The sequence below is a fragment of the Sus scrofa genome, chromosome 14, assembly GCF_054392235.1.
Source record: "Sus scrofa isolate SSC_HxYL_T2T_F1_AM1 chromosome 14, Sscrofa_HxYL_maternal_Yorkshire_Landrace_v2.0, whole genome shotgun sequence".
Lineage (NCBI taxonomy): Eukaryota > Metazoa > Chordata > Mammalia > Artiodactyla > Suidae > Sus > Sus scrofa.
Window position 1 is genome coordinate 56,860,684 of NC_139396.1, and position 16,969 is coordinate 56,877,652.

Sequence of the window (16,969 nt, forward strand, 5' to 3'; positions counted from 1 at the left end):
GCCAACCCGCCAGCCCAAAATCAGCCCACAGCTAAGCCCACTGATGGGGTGGGAGCATAGAAACTTCAGGGTGGGACCAACTCCGAGATGCAGCTAATACTCCAGAGCTCCCTGTGGGATCAAGCTGAGTTGGGACCTTCTCTCAAAGTCACCCTCTTGCTGGGCTTCACTCATTCCCTTACTGGTGTCTGGGAGCACTTCCTGAACAAATCATGTGCAATTCAACAGGATCCACTTTGGGAGGGGGGCTGACATCAGATGACCACCTCCTACATTCAGTGTGTCTTCAAATTTGTCCTAAAACAGGTCCACCTGGATTCAAGAGGTGAATGGAGACTCAAAACCACAGATATAAGTTTCATGGACAGATTGTATTTATTGGCAGAATGGAACCTACGGGGACATTAAAAACACCAAAGGCAGCTCTGCTCGGCCCATAGCAAAAGTACGAAAAGATTCCAGGACTTGCCTTACATTTCCTCTTATCCACCCCAAATCCTGGCTGCCTGGGAGTCTCCCAATACCTCTCACACACTCCCCTTAAGAAGGTGATGATCCTGTTACAGCTGCGTCCAAAGCTTGCTGTTTTATCTCTCATATTCATTATGCTCAAGATCTTTTACATTAGGAGGGCCATTCCTAAGAACTTCATGGAACAAACTTGAATCAGTGAATCATAAAATATTAAGAGTAGGATTCTCTGATCTGACACCCAATTCTGCTTCTAATAAATGAATTGCAAAGCTAACAAGGGTAAAAGAGAGTGGGACTGTTCTTCCTTTCCAACAGTGACTCTTGGCTGCCTTTACCAAAAACTTGTGTTGGGGAATACACACTGCCTGATGTTTGGAAACCTCTTTCACCTGCCACTGTTCCTCCCTAGAGCAGAAGGTAAATCCTCCCACCCAAAAGAAAACCTCCAGATGTGACATTCCCCCAATGGGTAGGGAATGAATAAATAAAATCCTAAATGAAATCATCCCACCTGCCCATGAGTGTTTCCCCACATGTGACACTCTTTATAGCATCAGAGGCATGGCTTGTTATTTGCAGAATGTTAGAGATTTTTTTTTTTTGGTAGCATGAGTGTAATTGACAAAACGGTCCAGGTATTCACCAGTAATCTACATTGTTAGTTTCCCTGGTTCCAGTAGATAATACACTAGGGTTTGTCACCCTGGAGATGGCTATAGGGAGGTGAAGGGACTTCCCAAAATCCTGCAGAGTTTGGAATCAGAATTCCAGACCTGAATCCCAACGGACTGCTCTTTCTGCTCTGTCACATACTGGCATTTTAATAAGTCTTCTCCAGCTGCAATTTCTCATGCTTCTTTGATGGCATCTGCAGGCAGGGCGATCTTTCTGATAAAAACCAGTTGCAGAAGCTCCTGTTGCTTCCCTTCAGTCCTTCCTTAAGGCGGGGGGAACAGAACAGTCTGAATCTGTCTGGCCCCATTTCCCTCCGCTTCCCCTTCCGACTTGATTATCCAGACAAGTGGGATTGTAACATCCCAGCCATTGCCATAGTAACAGAGCTTGAAAGATGCCATGCTGCCCTGGAAGGGATGTCTTGCTGGGTACCAGGAAAGAGCTAGGGATATCAGGCAAAGGAAAAGGTCCTGGCTTGAGAGCACACAGGGTGGTGGTGGTGGTGGGGATGTCCTGCATCTCTTGGGGGTGGGGTGGGCATGTGAATACTGGCTAAGAGTGAGGGGGCAGCAAGCCTCCTTCCATTTCTCCTGGGGCTTTCTTGCTAATCTGCTCATTATGGATTGCTTTCTCTGTAATGCCGTTGGCACTAGCCTGTTGTGCTAGGGTTGACAATGAGAGAATAGAGTTGGGAGAGAGGTAGGGCAGGTTCCAGTGTTTTCTAAGGGATCCCCTGTGCCATCTCCTCCCAGATTTCAGAACAGGGAGGGTCTCACGGATGGAGAAGTTGTCGTGTTAGATTAGCAGCTCTGGTATAGAGACACCAGAAACACTGTTGGCTGCTGTGCTCCAAACCACCACCCTGGCTTGTGGAAAAATCCATAACATGGATCATGCCTTTTGCTCTGAAGGCCACCAGGCGAGAAGGCAATGGCCACAGGAGCTGCTGACAAGCCTGAGACTTAAGTGAGGGGGAGGGCAAAAGAGGGAGGAGAGAAATAAAGATGGAAGTGGACACCCAGTGATGCATCTGGACCAGAACTAGCCTTTCTTGATACCCAATCATGGTTGAGCATCCCAGTCAGAGACCAGCAAAAGAGCGATTTTAAGGCCCATGTCTTTCCATGGACCCAGCCACAACTAGATTTCAGGAGCTAGTGTTCACTTAGAGCAACACTCTCAGTGCAGTCTAATCGCCCAGGCTATGCACCCGAGGCATTGATGGGCATCGGAATTACCTCTTGTGCTTTAAAAAAAAAAAACCCATGCCTGCAGTGTCTGAGCAGCTGGTGAGCATATGGTTAAGAGTCAGGCTCTGAAGCCGGACACGCCTGGGTTGGAAACTCGGTTCATCACTGCTTGCCATGAGCCTCAGTTTCCTTATCTGTGAAATGGAAAACACACAGTACTTCCACATAGGGCTGCTGAGAGGATTACAGGAGGCCGTCGAGGCAGGAGGCTTGATGCTATGCCTGGTTTACACTGTCTGGTCCACTAGGTTATTTAGGTATAAGGTGGGGCTCAGCATTTGTACTTGGAAAATACTTCACAGTGATTCTTCTCTGTGGACCTGGGCCATTTGGGGGGAAGCAGTATCCCCAGGGCTCCCTCATTTGCAGCATCAGGTATTAGGTCACCACAGGCTGTCTGGTACTCGGTCTGTCACTAGTTCCTTGATGTGGAGGGAAGGTGGATATAAGTCTGAGTGAGACGGCTTCCCCATGTGTAGAGGAAGGATGAAGAAAACACGAACAGAATGAGAGAGGAAGGTGAAGACAGGCAGGATAGCAGCCTGGCTTTAGGGGAAAAGATGGAATGAGGCAGGGGGAGGGACAGTTCGTGCTTGAGGCTTTTGTTCCAGGAAGTCCCCAGAGTCGGACCCAACACCGCTGAACCTCCGTGACCTCCCTGGTGTGCAGGGGTCCCTAGTTGATGGCACAGTCGTCAGCCCTAGTACACCTGGAAGTGTGCCGAGGTGGCCCCATCCTTCCAGCAGCGTAGAGTATCCACGGCAACCGAGCGGCAGAGTGGGCAGGTGCGCTCTCGATCCAGCCAGAGGCAGAGGCACTCCTCACAGAACACGTGCTGCAGGGACAGCGATCAGAACCACTGGGAATGCTTTATCGAGCAGCCACCCTGTGCCCACCTTGGTTCAAGGAGCTAGGACCCAGAGGCAAACAAAACAGACAATCCCAGCCCTCACGGAGCTGCATTCTAGCTGGGGGGACAAGTGGCGAAATGGATCTCTGAGAAGCAGATTTCTAAGAGTCAGTCAGAGTTGCTATGACAGAAAAGCAGAGAAGGGGGGAGAGGAGGGCTTGGGAGGCCTGCGATGGTAAATGGGTGGCCTGGGAGGATGCCCCTAAGATACCGATATTTAGGTAAAGCTTAAAGGAGGGTGAGGAGTCAGGCATGGTGGCATATGGTAAGAGTGCTCCGGGCAAAGGGAATAGCATGTGCAACAGTCCTGAGGCAGGAGTGTGCCTGGTGTGCTGGAGGAAAAGCAAGCAGAATGGGACTCAGTCTGGGGTGGAAGGTGGATGAAATCAGAGGGTTGTGTAGGGCTTTGGCTTTTATTCTGAGAGAAGGAGGGAGCCATGGCGAGGTTCTGAGCAGAGGACTAACTTGATGATTTGTATTTTATTTTTTTTTTTTTTTTTTTTTTTTTTTTTTTTTTTTTTTTTTTTTTTGGTCTTTTGTCTTTTTTTTGTTGTTGTTGTTGTTATTGTTGCTATTTCTTGGGCCGCTCCCGCAGCATATGGAGGTTCCCAGGCTAGGGGTTGAATCGGAGCTGTAGCCACCCGCCTACGCCAGAGCCACAGCAACGCGGGATCCGAGCCGCGTCTGCAACCTACACCACAGCTCACGGCAACGCCGGATCGTTAACCCACTGAGCAAGGGCAGGGACCGAACCCGCAACCTCATGGTTCTTAGTCGGATTCGTTAACCACTGCGCCACGACGGGAACTCCAAGTTCCCAGGCCAGGGATCGAACCCAAGCCATAGCAGTGACAATGCCAAATACTTTTTTTTTTTTTTTTGTCTTTTTGCTATTTCTTTGGGCCGCTCCCGTGGCATATGGAGGTTCCCAGGCTAGGGGTTGAATCGGAGCTGTAGCCACCGGCCTACGCCAGAGCCACAGCAACTCGGGATCCGAGCCGAGTCTGCAACCTACACCACAGCTCACGGCAACGCCAGATCGTTAACCCACTGAGCAAGGGCAGGGACCGAACCGGCAACCTCATGGTTCCTAGTCGGATTCGTTAACCACTGCGCCACGACGGGAACTCCTGATTTGTATTTTAAAAAGGACACTTTGGTGGGTGCATTGAGAGCAGACCCCAAGGTTCCAAAAGAAAGTTGGGGAGACTGGAAACATTAATGGGTTCTACCCCTCTCTGGCTGTATAAATTTGATAAGTGATTTCACTTCCCTGTGCCTCTGTTTTCTCATCTGTAAAATGGGGACACTACCACTCCCCTCATAGGAATATTAACATTAAAGGCACTTTCGCAAGATAATCAAACTCAGTATATGATTGTTGATTGGCTCCTGGATGGGGGGAAACCCTAGCCATAAAGGATAATTTGAAGATGACTGAAGAAATTTGAATATATATTTGAATACTAGTATTTTATGACAAGTCTACATTTCCTGGGTGTGACAGCAGAATTGAGTCCATGGAGAGAATGTCCTTATTCTTGAGAGACATTTGCTGAAACATTTAGAGATGAAGAATCGAAATGTCAGCAACTTATGAATGCAATGAGACTAATGAATGCAGAGTAAGTCTTCTACAAGTGTTGGCTATTATACAGTGATAGTTATCATTATATCTTTTTATTGTTTATTTTCTCTCTCCATGCCAGACTGTAAGCTTCTTATAAACTCATTCCTAGCAGAGTATGCAGTAGATGCCTAATCATAGATGGTGTTAGAAAGAAGAGCTCCGTGATGCTATAGGAGTATGTAAAAGGGGGACTAGTCTGATCTAGGAAGTAGTCAAGGGAGGCTTCCTGGAGGTGGTGACACTTGTGCTGAAGCCTAAAGGATGTTTAGGAGTTAAGTGGGTGAAGAGAGGAGGTGGGGATAGAGCATTCCAGGCTGAAGGGAAAAGCTGTGCAGAGCTTCTGAGATGGGAAAGTGTTTGAGGTCCTCAAGGATGGCCAATGTGGCTGCAGTGAGGTGGGGAGCAGGGGAAAGGAGGTGAGCAGGCCGCACAGAGTCTTGAAGGCCATGCCCAAATTCTCATTATAGTCTGAAGGGCAGGACCCAGGAGTCAGCAGACCCAGCAGCTGCCCACAAAGATAGTGACTGTTGCATTCCCATTGCCCAGCCCAGAGCCTGCACTGACTAGAGGCTCTGTAAATATAGCTGACAGATGAATGCCTTCTAGGGAAGGTCAGGTGGGAGATTTTAGAAGTATCAGATGATCAAGACCTGGTCCCTGGCCTCCAGGGCTCCCAGTCTTCTTCTCAGAGAATGAGGCAGTACAGAATCTGGTGCCAAATTAGATTCAAAGAACACAGGCCCATACAGGGGCTGGGCTGCCTCCAGCATCTGGAGAACAAAGGAGCCCCTACAGAGGGAGGGGGAGGAGGGGCCCTTCCAGTTTCCTGGCATGGAGTTGGGTGAGGTGCCCCTAGGTTGGGATGGACACCTCACTCTCATCCTGGGTTCCATCCAGACTCTCTGTGTCCTTCGCCAAGATTCAGAGCAGGCTTTCTAAGCCTGTCTCCTCTGTACAATACGGCTACTAGTTCTCTCATCAGGTGTCTGTAAGGATGCAAACAGGTAAGCCTCCCAGAAAGCATCAAGTGTGAGGTACCTGTGAGCACGAAATCAATACGGGTTGCTATGTTCTTGCCCTCTTTCTTTTGTATCACCAGCCCTCTGCAAACAAACTCACAGTGACCGAGAACTGGGGGGCAGTTTGTTCTGTAACACACTCTGGCCCTTTTGGCAAGGAGTCCTTTAAACACACAGTTTCTGACTTTGTGTTCAAAATGCTAACCTCCTGCAGCCTGGCAGGAGGCGTGCCATAAATACTGTGGGGTGACTAACCAGGCAAGTGTGCTCATCTGAGCAGAGAGCTCTAACCTCTGGGCAGGCTCAGTGTCAGCCTGTCTAGCTTCAACGGACACTCTGCTTCTCAGGCCTTGGCTCTGGGGGGCAGTGGTGGGTGTGACTATGACCCACTGAGCTTAATCTGATGGCCCTTTGAAGGGGAGACAGTATGTTCTGTTAGCCCAGCAGGCTCTTTATCTATCTGCTCATCTATCTGACCTGTTCATCTATCCACTGGTCCATCCTTCCATCTACCCAACTGTCCATTCGTCCACCCATCCATTTCCCCATCTACCCACCTATTTACCCACCCATCTGTCAATCCATTTGCCTATCCTCCCAGTTACCCACACATTTACCTCTATCTACTCACTTTGCACTCACCCACTCACCCCTCCACTTGGCTACCATCCATGTCCATCCCACTCATCAATCCATCCCATTCCATCCATCCATCTCACCTATCCCATCCGTCCGTCCTTCCCATTCTATCCATCTAAGGTTTACTGAGTCACAGCTGTGATTCCACTACTAAACAAGACAGACACGGTCACCACTCTCAAGTGACTTATAATTTGGCAAAGAGGAGACAATTAGTTGCCCAGGTAACCATCTAGCTGTCCACTGGAATAAGTGCTATGAGACAAAAACATAGTGCAGGGGGTACTACCTAGTCTGGGGATACAGAATTAGGGAAGCCTTTATTGAGGATGTAACACTTGACTCTTTCATTCATTTGTTCTTTCATTCAGTACATTTAGGAATGAACAAGGTCCTTTCCCCTGTGGAAGTCATCTCTGCCCTTCTAAGCCCGGCTCACAGCAGTAGAGCAAGACTTAGACAGTGCTAGGCCTGGCCATGTATGTGGGCTTCCATCACCACTGGGTGTGGCCATAGCTCCTAGAGCTGAGATGACAGTGTCCTGTCAACCCCTCCCACCAATTCTAATCCAGCTGTGGGAAGATGGAGTGGTACTGGGAGAAGAATGGGGGAAAAGACACACAGACTAAGGCCTAGAGAGACTGCCAGCAAGGAAGAAGAAAAACTTTCACCTTGACATCATGTTCAAATAAGCGCTGCTATGGAGAGGGAAATACAGATGGCTCTGAAGCATATGAAAAGATGCTCATCTGCTCTCATAATTAGGCAAATGCAAATTAAAAACTGCACTGAGATAGCGTTTGTCACCTGTCAGATTGGCAAGGCTCAAAAAAGGCTTGATAACGGCGGTGTGTTGGTGAGGGAGGGGAGCAAGAGGGCACAGCATGCTTTGCACTGGGGAGACACTCTTTATGGAGGGCGGTTTAGCAATATGTCAGAATTGTATACCCTCTGTCCCAGTAATGCTACCACCAGGAACTTATCCTACTAAGATCTTCTACACATGTGAAATGGAATATGTGCCAATGAGAGCTAATATTTATGGAACCCTGACCACGTGCCAGGAGCAATTCTAAATGCTTTACCTAAATTAAGTCATTTAATCAACATGATGTGCCCAGGTAGGCGTTATACAGATCTCCCGGATTCCTGATCTCTCCTGAAAGCCATAGTGGTAATAACAAAAGAATATGAACTAAATGCCCACCAATAGGAGAATGGTTAAACAAATGAGGATCTATTCATAAAATGTGATGTTATGCAAATAAGGAGTCATCTCTTCAGGCAGTTTCAAGTCAAAAGGGAAAGATGCAGAATACAGCTTGGGTAGAAGGTACAATAACTTGCATCTTTTTGGAAACGATGTTTGTGTTTGTGTGTGTATGTGTGTGTGTGTGTGTGCGCACATGCAAAGCATCTCTGAGATATACAAGAAACTGGCAAGAATGGTTGCCCACGTGGGTATTTAGGACCTGGGGAGCTGAGGACAAGGGTAGGAACCCTGTTACCACTTCCCTTTTTGTATCTTTAAAATATTTATAATAAACTTTTAATTCTGGAATAACTTTAGACGTACAGAAAAGTTGCAAAGGTAGTACAGAAAGCTCTTGGATATCCCTTACCCAGTTTCAGTCTCCCCTAACATTATCCTCTTGTGTTGCTATGGAACGTTTGTCAAAGCTAAGAAACCACATGGATGTGTGACTATGGACTCAACTCCAGACTTCCTTCAGATTTCATGAGACTAGTTTTTCTCTCCCCCTCTCTCCATTCTAGGTCCCACACTGCATTTAGTCATCATGGCTTCTTCATTTCATTTTTGAATTTTGGAGCCATATAAGTTTATGCTCAATTTTAAAATAAATACAATTAAAAATTAAAAGCAAACCTAAACATTCTCAAACACCAAACCCCCCCCCCAAAAAATAAACCTTGCTGATGTCCAAAAAGGACTCCATCTCCTGTCCTCTTATCCCCGGCAGGTGGTGGTGGTGACAGGGAGCCATATGCTCTCCCATTCCTTCTAGTCTGCAGGCTCTGTCTCCCCCACAGCCTGCTCAACCTCTAACTCATTGCTCTCTGGTCCGGTCCCCTGGGATGCTGCATGAATCTCTCTTACACAGCACTTATCACTGCCTGCCTTGTTTCATAGTTATTTATGTATGTGTCTGTTTCCCCAAGGAGACCGTGTGCTTCTAGAGAAGGGGACAGGGTCTGTATGCCCTCTGCCTCCCTTCCCCAGTGTGTGACAGGATGCTTTGACTCACACACATTTGCTGAATTGACAATCTCAGCCCCCAACGTCAGGAGGAGGTGGGGGGAGAAGGGATAAACTCAGGCACTTAAAAGGGACTGACCAGTACCTATTGCTGTTGTTACCTCACAACCAATAATGAAAATAAATAGTAATAATAATTATAATGATATTAATAACTGTAATAACAGCAACTTTTAGGGCTGAATAATTCACATTTAGCTCTTTCTAGAGATGATCTCATTTAATCATAGAATAGCTCTATGAAATAGGCATTGTTATAATACCCATTTTATAAATGAGAACAACCAAGGCTCAGGGAGATGGACGGAGACACCACTGTGGAGTGCTGCTGAGATCCACTCAGGATATTCTGACACTATACCATACTGAATTTTTCTTTAAAAAAATTTTTTTTTATTTTTAGGGCCACACCCATGGTATATGGAAGTTCCCAGGCTAGGGGTTAAATTGGAGCTGCAGCTGCCAGCCTATGCCACAGCCACAGCAATGTGGGATCCAAACTGTGTCTGCGACTTACACCACAGTTCACAGCAATGTTGGACACTTAACCCACTGAGTGAGGCCAGGGATTGAACCCACATCCTCACAGATCCTAGGTGGGTTCATTACTGCTGAGCCACAATGGGAACTCCATACTGAATTTTTCATTGTCCTCATTTTACTGATGAGGCCAAGGGTCAGAGAGGTGAGGTAACCTGCCCAAGGACAGCCAGCTAGTAAAAGGCAGAACTGAGATTTGAAGTTGGGTTTGATGGACTCCACGCTTGACCACACTGCCCCAAACACCCATCTCAGAGCCCCAACAGTACAGGCACTTGGGACCTCTACATGGGGCAGGACCCCACCTTTGGTCTCCAGTGGCCCCACCCAGCACTGCTCACCTGACACATAAGGATCAGAGGCTCTCGGAACTCGGCCTGGCAGATGGCACAGATATCACCAGCTTCTGTGCACTGCTGTCCAGTGGCCCGGACTCCGTAATTCTGTTTGAGAGAGACAAGCACAGCTGTGGTCCCTCGCTGCAGAGACACCTTCAGAGGCACAGAGATTTGTTTCCGGCTCCTGGTTCCTGTGACCTCAGTTAGGACCATCAGAAGCCAGCTTACCTGAGAGGTGCAGAGAAGCTTCAGGGCTTTCCTAACACCACCCAAGCGGCCACAGATATCGAATGACTGAAAGGAGAGAGCAGAGCAATGGCTGAAAAGTATCCAAGGATTGTTTAAGATCTCTCTCCCCATTCCTGAACAACCTGCATGGACCCTCTTCATCTTTCACTGCACACATTTTTAGGGAACATTCTCCCATTTCGAACTCCTCGTTCCTGTCAGTTTAGCTTGGCTTTTGTCTTGCTGCCTTCCATCAGCAGTCTTGCCTGCCAAGGGGGCCAGGACAGCAAATATATGGTGTGCCTACTGCCTTTCCCCACTCCCAAGCCCCACTCCATTAGCAGGCAGGCATTGCTAATGGATCACAGCACTCTTCCTCTAAGCCGGGTTTGATCGTCCTTCTCTATCCAGCACTCCAGTCAGCCCCTGCCAGCAGATCAGGATCAGGCAAGAGAAGACCCAATGGCTGACACTGCATGGATTGCCTTACCTGCCTAGTCCTGTGGGAGGAAGGAAAGGGAACACATGCATTCCCGCAGGATTCTCTGAAACCAGAAATAGATGGGAAAAAAAGAAAGAGGAGGATGTGCTTATTGTTGGGGGGAGAAACCTGATTTGTATTAATGATGAAAAGGGAATTAAGGCATACTGATTTGCAGAGTTGAGGGTGTGCAATTTCAGAGGAACAGAAAACAAGGGCCATGGCAGTGTTGCTGGTGGGTTGAGCTCCAGGCCTTGGAGGCAGCCTGCCTGGGTTTGATGCTTGTTCTGTGATCACTAGCTGAGTGATGCTAGTTACTTCTCTGGGTCTTGGCACCCTCACCCATAATACAGGAGAGATGATGGTATGTACCTTGAAGAGCTGTTGTGAAGATGATGTGAAAGGCTGGCATGTGATGAGCTTCATGGGCAAGAAATTAGGGGGCTGTAACCATAAAAAGGAGTGAATTCCTGATATAACTCTATAATGTGGAGGAACCTCAGAAACATGATGCTAAGTGAAAGCAGCCAGACACTAAAGGTTACATATTGTATGACTCCAGTTCTATGAAATGTCCAGAAAAGGTAAATCCATAGAGACAGAGGTAGACTAGTGGTGGCCAGGGGCTGGTAGAGGAAGGAAGAGTGACTGCTTCATGGCTACAGGGTTTCCTTTGAAAATATCTTGGAACTAGATAGAACTGGTGGTGGTGCCACACTGAGGACCTGCTAAATGCCACTGAATTGTTCATTATAAAATGCTTAGCAGCTGGAGTTCCCATTGTGGCTCAGTGGAAACCTGACTAGTGTCCATAAGGATGCAGGTTCCATCCCTGGCCCCACCTCAGTGGGTCAGGGATCTGGCGTTGCTGTGAGCTGTGGTGTAAGTGAAGACACGGTTCAGATCCCACATTGCTATGGCTGTGGTGTAGGCTGCAGCTGCAGCTCTGATTCAACCCCTAACCTGGGCATTGCCATATGCCACAGGTGTGGCCCTAAAAACAAACAAACAAACAAAAAATGTGAAACTTAGTAGTTAATTTCATATTGTGTGAATTTAATTTTTCAATTAAACAAAAAGAGATTAGGATGTTATTCCAGGCTTCCCTCTTCCCCTTGCCCACAGGCCTGGCTATTGAGTGAGTCTTCCTTAGGCTAGACCCCAGCCCCCAGGCCACCTCACCTTGCAGAGGCTGTAGAGAATGATCAGGACCCCTCCCAGGAAGTAGCTGTTGGAGGTGTCATCACCCATGATGTATTTATACCACAGCTGGATGGGAACAAGTGATCGGAACAGCTGGCTCAACTCCTCGATGACCAGATAGAACTTTCCCTGCAACCACACAGAAAGCATCAATTATTATTAGCATTAAAGACCCAAAGGACTCAGTTGGGGGGGGGGCAACCCAGGGAGTAATGACATTCCAGGTCACAGGCAGCCCATTAATCAGCTTTGGAAAGCACTCAGGCCCTCTCCTAATGGGCCTGCAGTGTGGCAGGGGAGACGTGGCCCCTGCCCACTGCCCTTGCCCGCTGCCCACCAGCCCAGGAGACCAATACCCTGAGGATTGCATTTCGGGGAGGGGGAAACTGGACACCTTTTGAAGAGGGTTGGAACATGGGTCACTCCCTGGTGCCTGCTGTGGCTTTAAGGGCTTGTAGCCAACCACGAGGGCGCAGTCCCTGACCCAACCCACAAATCACTCTCATCTCTAGAGGGCTGACCCAGGAATCATGGGTGACTGTCCTTACAGGCACAGGTAGGGTGGACCACAGGATGCAGGTAAGAACAGGCAGAGAAGAAGAGGAGAAAATGTGTTCTCCTGCCCAGCTCCACCATCAAGGAGGCAGGATCATATCTGGTGAAAGAACATGGACTTGGAGGCTCAGATCTGGGGGACTCGGAATCTTATCTTGCTGTATGTTTGTGAGCCTCACTGTCCTCATCTATAGAATGGGAATCACAATTCCTACCTTCAAGGGCTGCTCTGAAGATGAAAGGAAATAAACAAGAAAAGCATCTAGTGTTGTGCCTGGCACAGGGCAGGGATTATTTCCCTTCCTCCATTGGCTTTTTTTTTTTTTTTTTTTTTTTCCTTCTTGGCCACATCTGTGGCATATGGAAGTTCCCAGGCTAGGGGTAGAACTGGAGCTGCAGCTGTCAGCCTATGCCACAGCCATACCAACAGTGGATTTGAGCCATATCTGTGACCTTGCTGCAGCCTGTGGCAACGTCAGATCCTTAACCTGCTGGGCAAGGCCAGGGATCGAACCCATGTCCTCATGAATACTAGTTGGGTTCTTAACCTGCTGAGCCACTAGGGGAACTAACCCTCCCTTGGCTTTTACTCAAGTCCCTCAAGCTTTCTGGGGCCTGTGCTATACAGTGGACATGATAAGAAGCCACCCTGTCGTGTCTAATAAAGTAAAACAGACACCTACTTATGACCCAGTAATTCCACTCCCAGGTGTGCACCTGAGAGAAATGAAAACATATGTCCATTTGTAGGCAAATGTTCATAGCACCTTTCTTCATAATATCCCCAAACTGGAAACAGCCCAAACATCCATCAATGGAAGGATGGATAAACACATGGTGGTATATTTATACAGCAGGATAGTACTTAGTAATAAAAAATGAGCAAGTGTTTGATATACACAACAACATGGATAGATCTCAGACATGGATAGATCTCTCCAATCAAAGGAGACAGTTACAAAAGAGTAGCTACCATGTAATTCAGATTTACATAAAGTCCGAGAACAGACTTAATTCTATTCTTAATTCACTTAATTCACTTCAAAATTAAACTGAAGTGATGGAAATAAGATCAGTCGTTGCCTGGTGTGACCTGGGGGAAGAATGGCTATAAGGGGGCATCAAGGAATTTTGGGGAATGAAAAAAATTTTAGATTTTAGATTTTAAAATGCATATTTTATATAGCGATGGGGGGTGGTTACACATGTGTATACATTTGCCAAAACTCATTGAAATGTGTGCTTCAAATCTATACATTTTGTTGTACAGATATACAATGTTATACATCTCAATAAAACTGAATGAAACAAATAGCCCAGGCATGCAGAGCCTTAAAAATGTGAATAATCTTTGCTGCAGCAATTCTCCTTCTAGGTATTTATCCTAATTATGAAGAACATGTGCTAACAGATGTGCCAGTAAGAATGGTCATGGCAGCATTCTTTGTAAGAGTACAAGCAAAAACAGGTAACAAACTAAATGCACAAAAACAGGGTCTGGTTAAAGTAGAGATCTGTAATGCAGAGCTATATAGCCATTCAAATATCATCCTGAAAAAGAGTAACTTAACAGTGAAGAAATTCAGCACATCCAACCTTAACCAAGTGATCAAGGCTAATATCCCTGTGATTAAGCCACATTCAAGCCAGAACCCTCTGATATGATGCACCTAGAAGAACACAGTATCACTCATGTGGTACTTGGGCAAAAACTCATAACCTCAATTGAATCAGGAGAAAATAGGAGACAAATCCAAACTGAAAAACATTCTACAAGATAACCGTTCCACACCTTCAAAAACGTGAAGATCACAAAAAACAAAGAAAAGTCCAAGGTCAGATGAATGGATTAAGAAGATGTGGTAATAGGAGTTCCTGTTGTGGCTCAGTGGTTAATGAGCCTGACTAGCGTCCATGAGGACGCAGGGGCAATCCCTGGCCTCGCTCGCTCGGTGGCTTGAGGATCTGGCATTGCTGTGAGCTGTGGTACAGGTCTCAAACGAAGCTCAGATCCCGCATTGCTGTGGCTGTGGTGTAGGCCGGTGGCTACAGCTCTGATTGGAGCCTTAGCCTGGGAACCTCCATATGTCATGGGTGTGGCCCTAGAAAGACAAAAATTAGACACACACACACACACAAAAGATGTGGTATATATATATACAGTGGAATATTACTCAGCCATAAAAAGAACAAAATAAGGCCATTTGCAGCAACATGGATGCAACTAGAGGTTCTCATACTAAGTGAAGTACGTCAGAAAGAGAAAGACTAATATCATATGTTATCATTCACATGTGGAATCCAAGCTATGGCACAAATGAACCTATCTACAAACAGAAACAGACTCACATACATAGAGAACGGACTTATGGTTGCCAAGGGGGAGGAGGAAGAAGTGGGATGGATGGGGAGTTTGGGGTTAGTAGATGCAAACTATTACATTTAGAACTGATAAGCACTGAGGTCCTACTGTATAGTTCAGGGAACTATATCCAGTCTTTTGGGATAGACCATGATGGAAGATAATATGAGAAAAAGAATGTATATACATGTATGACTGAGTCACTTTGCTGTACATCAGAAATTGACTCAACACTGTAAGTCAACTATTCCCTAATAAAAGATAAATTAAAAAAAGAAAAGTCCAAAGAACTATTAGATCAGAGAGGACTAAGCATCTATCTAAATGCAACATGGGATACTGGATTCAATCCTAGACCAGGAAAAAGACATTAGTGGGACAACTGGCAAAATGTGATAAGGTCTGTAGTTTAGTTAACAGTAATGGTATTGGTGTTAATTTCCTGGCTTTGCTAATTGTACCATGGTATTATTAGATGTTAACATTAGGGGGAGCTGGGTGAGGGGTATATGGAAATTCTCTATACTACTTTTACAATTTTGAACCCTCAAATTATTTCAAAATAAGAAGTTAAAAAAAAATCATCCTAGTGAAGGATACCTATTGATTTGGAGAATTGCTCATATTATAGAAGAAAAGATACAGAATGCAGAAACTACTCATTTTCATTGTGGTTTTCTGCCTTTTCCAATTTTCTTGTACTGAGCATATGATGTGCTTAAATTGAGAGGGAGAAGGTGGTTATAAAAATATGTTGTCTATCCACAAATGGATGATGCATAAGACGTGGACAGAGACTTTATATCCACCCTGTTATATTCTGTCTTGATAGGCTGGCACGGGCTGCTTGGAAGGGGACCCCTTGAAGCAGATGTACCCACATCTGTTAATGACCAAGGAAGGGCATCTAGTCATCCACTCACTGCAATGTATGGCCTTTGTGACTGTCTTGCTACCTCCTCATGGTGAGGTCATTATTTTCCAAGGGCCCTCTACCCGCTCCCTACCAGTCCCTGACCCCGGGAACATTCTCTGGTGGGAAATGCTGGTTTCCTGCTGGAGCCTGTGAGGAGGTGGAGGTGACTGGGGAGCAGAGAAGTGGGGGAGAGCTACCATGTTTGTCTTTTTTTTTTCCCACTGTACAGCAAGGGGATCAAGTTATCCTTACTTGTATACATTACATTTACATTTTTTTCCCTACCCTTTGTTCTGTTGCAACATGAGTATCTAGACATAGTTCTCAATGCTACTCAGCAGGATCTCCTTGTAAATCTATTCTAAGTTGTGTCTGACAAGCCCAAGCTCCCGATCCCTCCCACTCCCTCCCTCTCCCATCAGGCAGCCACAAGTCTGCTTTCCAAGTCCATGATTTTCTTTTCTGTGGAGATGTTCATTTGTGCTGGATATTAGATTCCAGTTATAAGTGATAGCATATGGTATTTGTCTTTGTCTTTCTGGCTCATTTCACTCAGGATGAGATTCTCTAGTTCCATCCAAGTTGCTGTAAATGGCATTACATCATTCTTTTTTATGGCTGAGTAGTATTCCATTGTGTATATATACCACCTCTTCCGAATCCAATCATCTGTCGATGGACATTTGGGTTGTTTCCATGTCCTGGCTATTGTGAATAGTGCTGCAATGAACATGCGGCTGCATGTGTCTCTTTTAAGGAGAGTTTTGTCTGGATAGCTGCCCAAGAATGGGATTGTGGGGTCATATGGAAGTTCTATGTATAGGTTTCTAAGGTATCTCCAAACTGTTCTCCATAGTGGCTGTACCAGTTTCCATTCCCACCAACAGTGCAGGAGGGTTCCCTTTTCTCCACACCCCTCCAGCACTTGTTATTTGTGGATTTATTAATGATGGCCATTCTGACTGGTGTGAGGTGGTATCTCATGGTAGTTTTGATTTGCATTTCTCTTATAATCAACGATGTTGAGCATTTTTTCATGTGTTTGCTGGCCATATGTCCATGTTTGTCTTATATGCCAATGGCATGATGGATGCTGGAGCAATAGTGCAGCAGATCAGTGATGGCTAGGGCTGCCCAGCTTCATCCACATCCTGACAGCAGGCCCCGGGCTCTGCGGAATACCCATGTTATAATCCACGGGTTCCATCTCATTCTGGATCAACAGCACAGTCTCTCCCAACTATCTTTTTTTTTTTTTTTTTTTTTTTTTGGCTTTTTAGGGCTGCACCTGCGGCATATGGAGTTTCCCAGGCTAGGGGTCCAATTGGAGCTACAGCTGTCGGCCTACACTGCAGCTGTAGCAATTCCAGATCCGAGTTGTGGCCTACACCACAGCTCCTGGAAATGTTGGGTCCTTAACCCACTGAGTGAGGCCAGGGATTGAACTGGAATCCTCATGGATCTTGGTTGG

General features: G+C 46.4%; 1 protein-coding gene across 2 annotated transcripts in view; it reads right to left on the reverse strand.

Annotated features, from left to right (window-relative positions):
• Positions 1-352: 352 nt before the first annotated feature.
• Positions 353-16,969, reverse strand: part of RNFT2 (ring finger protein, transmembrane 2) — a 70,771-nt gene continuing 54,154 nt past the window's right edge. For both annotated transcript variants that reach the window (XM_084994204.1, XM_003132893.7), the window contains 4 exons: positions 11,645-11,794; positions 9,982-10,047; positions 9,757-9,858; positions 353-3,234 (listed from right to left, as the gene is read on the reverse strand). In XM_084994204.1, coding sequence (XP_084850330.1) covers positions 3,100-3,234; positions 9,757-9,858; positions 9,982-10,047; positions 11,645-11,794 — 453 coding nt within the window. In that variant the 3' untranslated portion in view covers positions 353-3,099. The remainder of the gene's footprint in view (positions 3,235-9,756; positions 9,859-9,981; positions 10,048-11,644; positions 11,795-16,969) is intronic.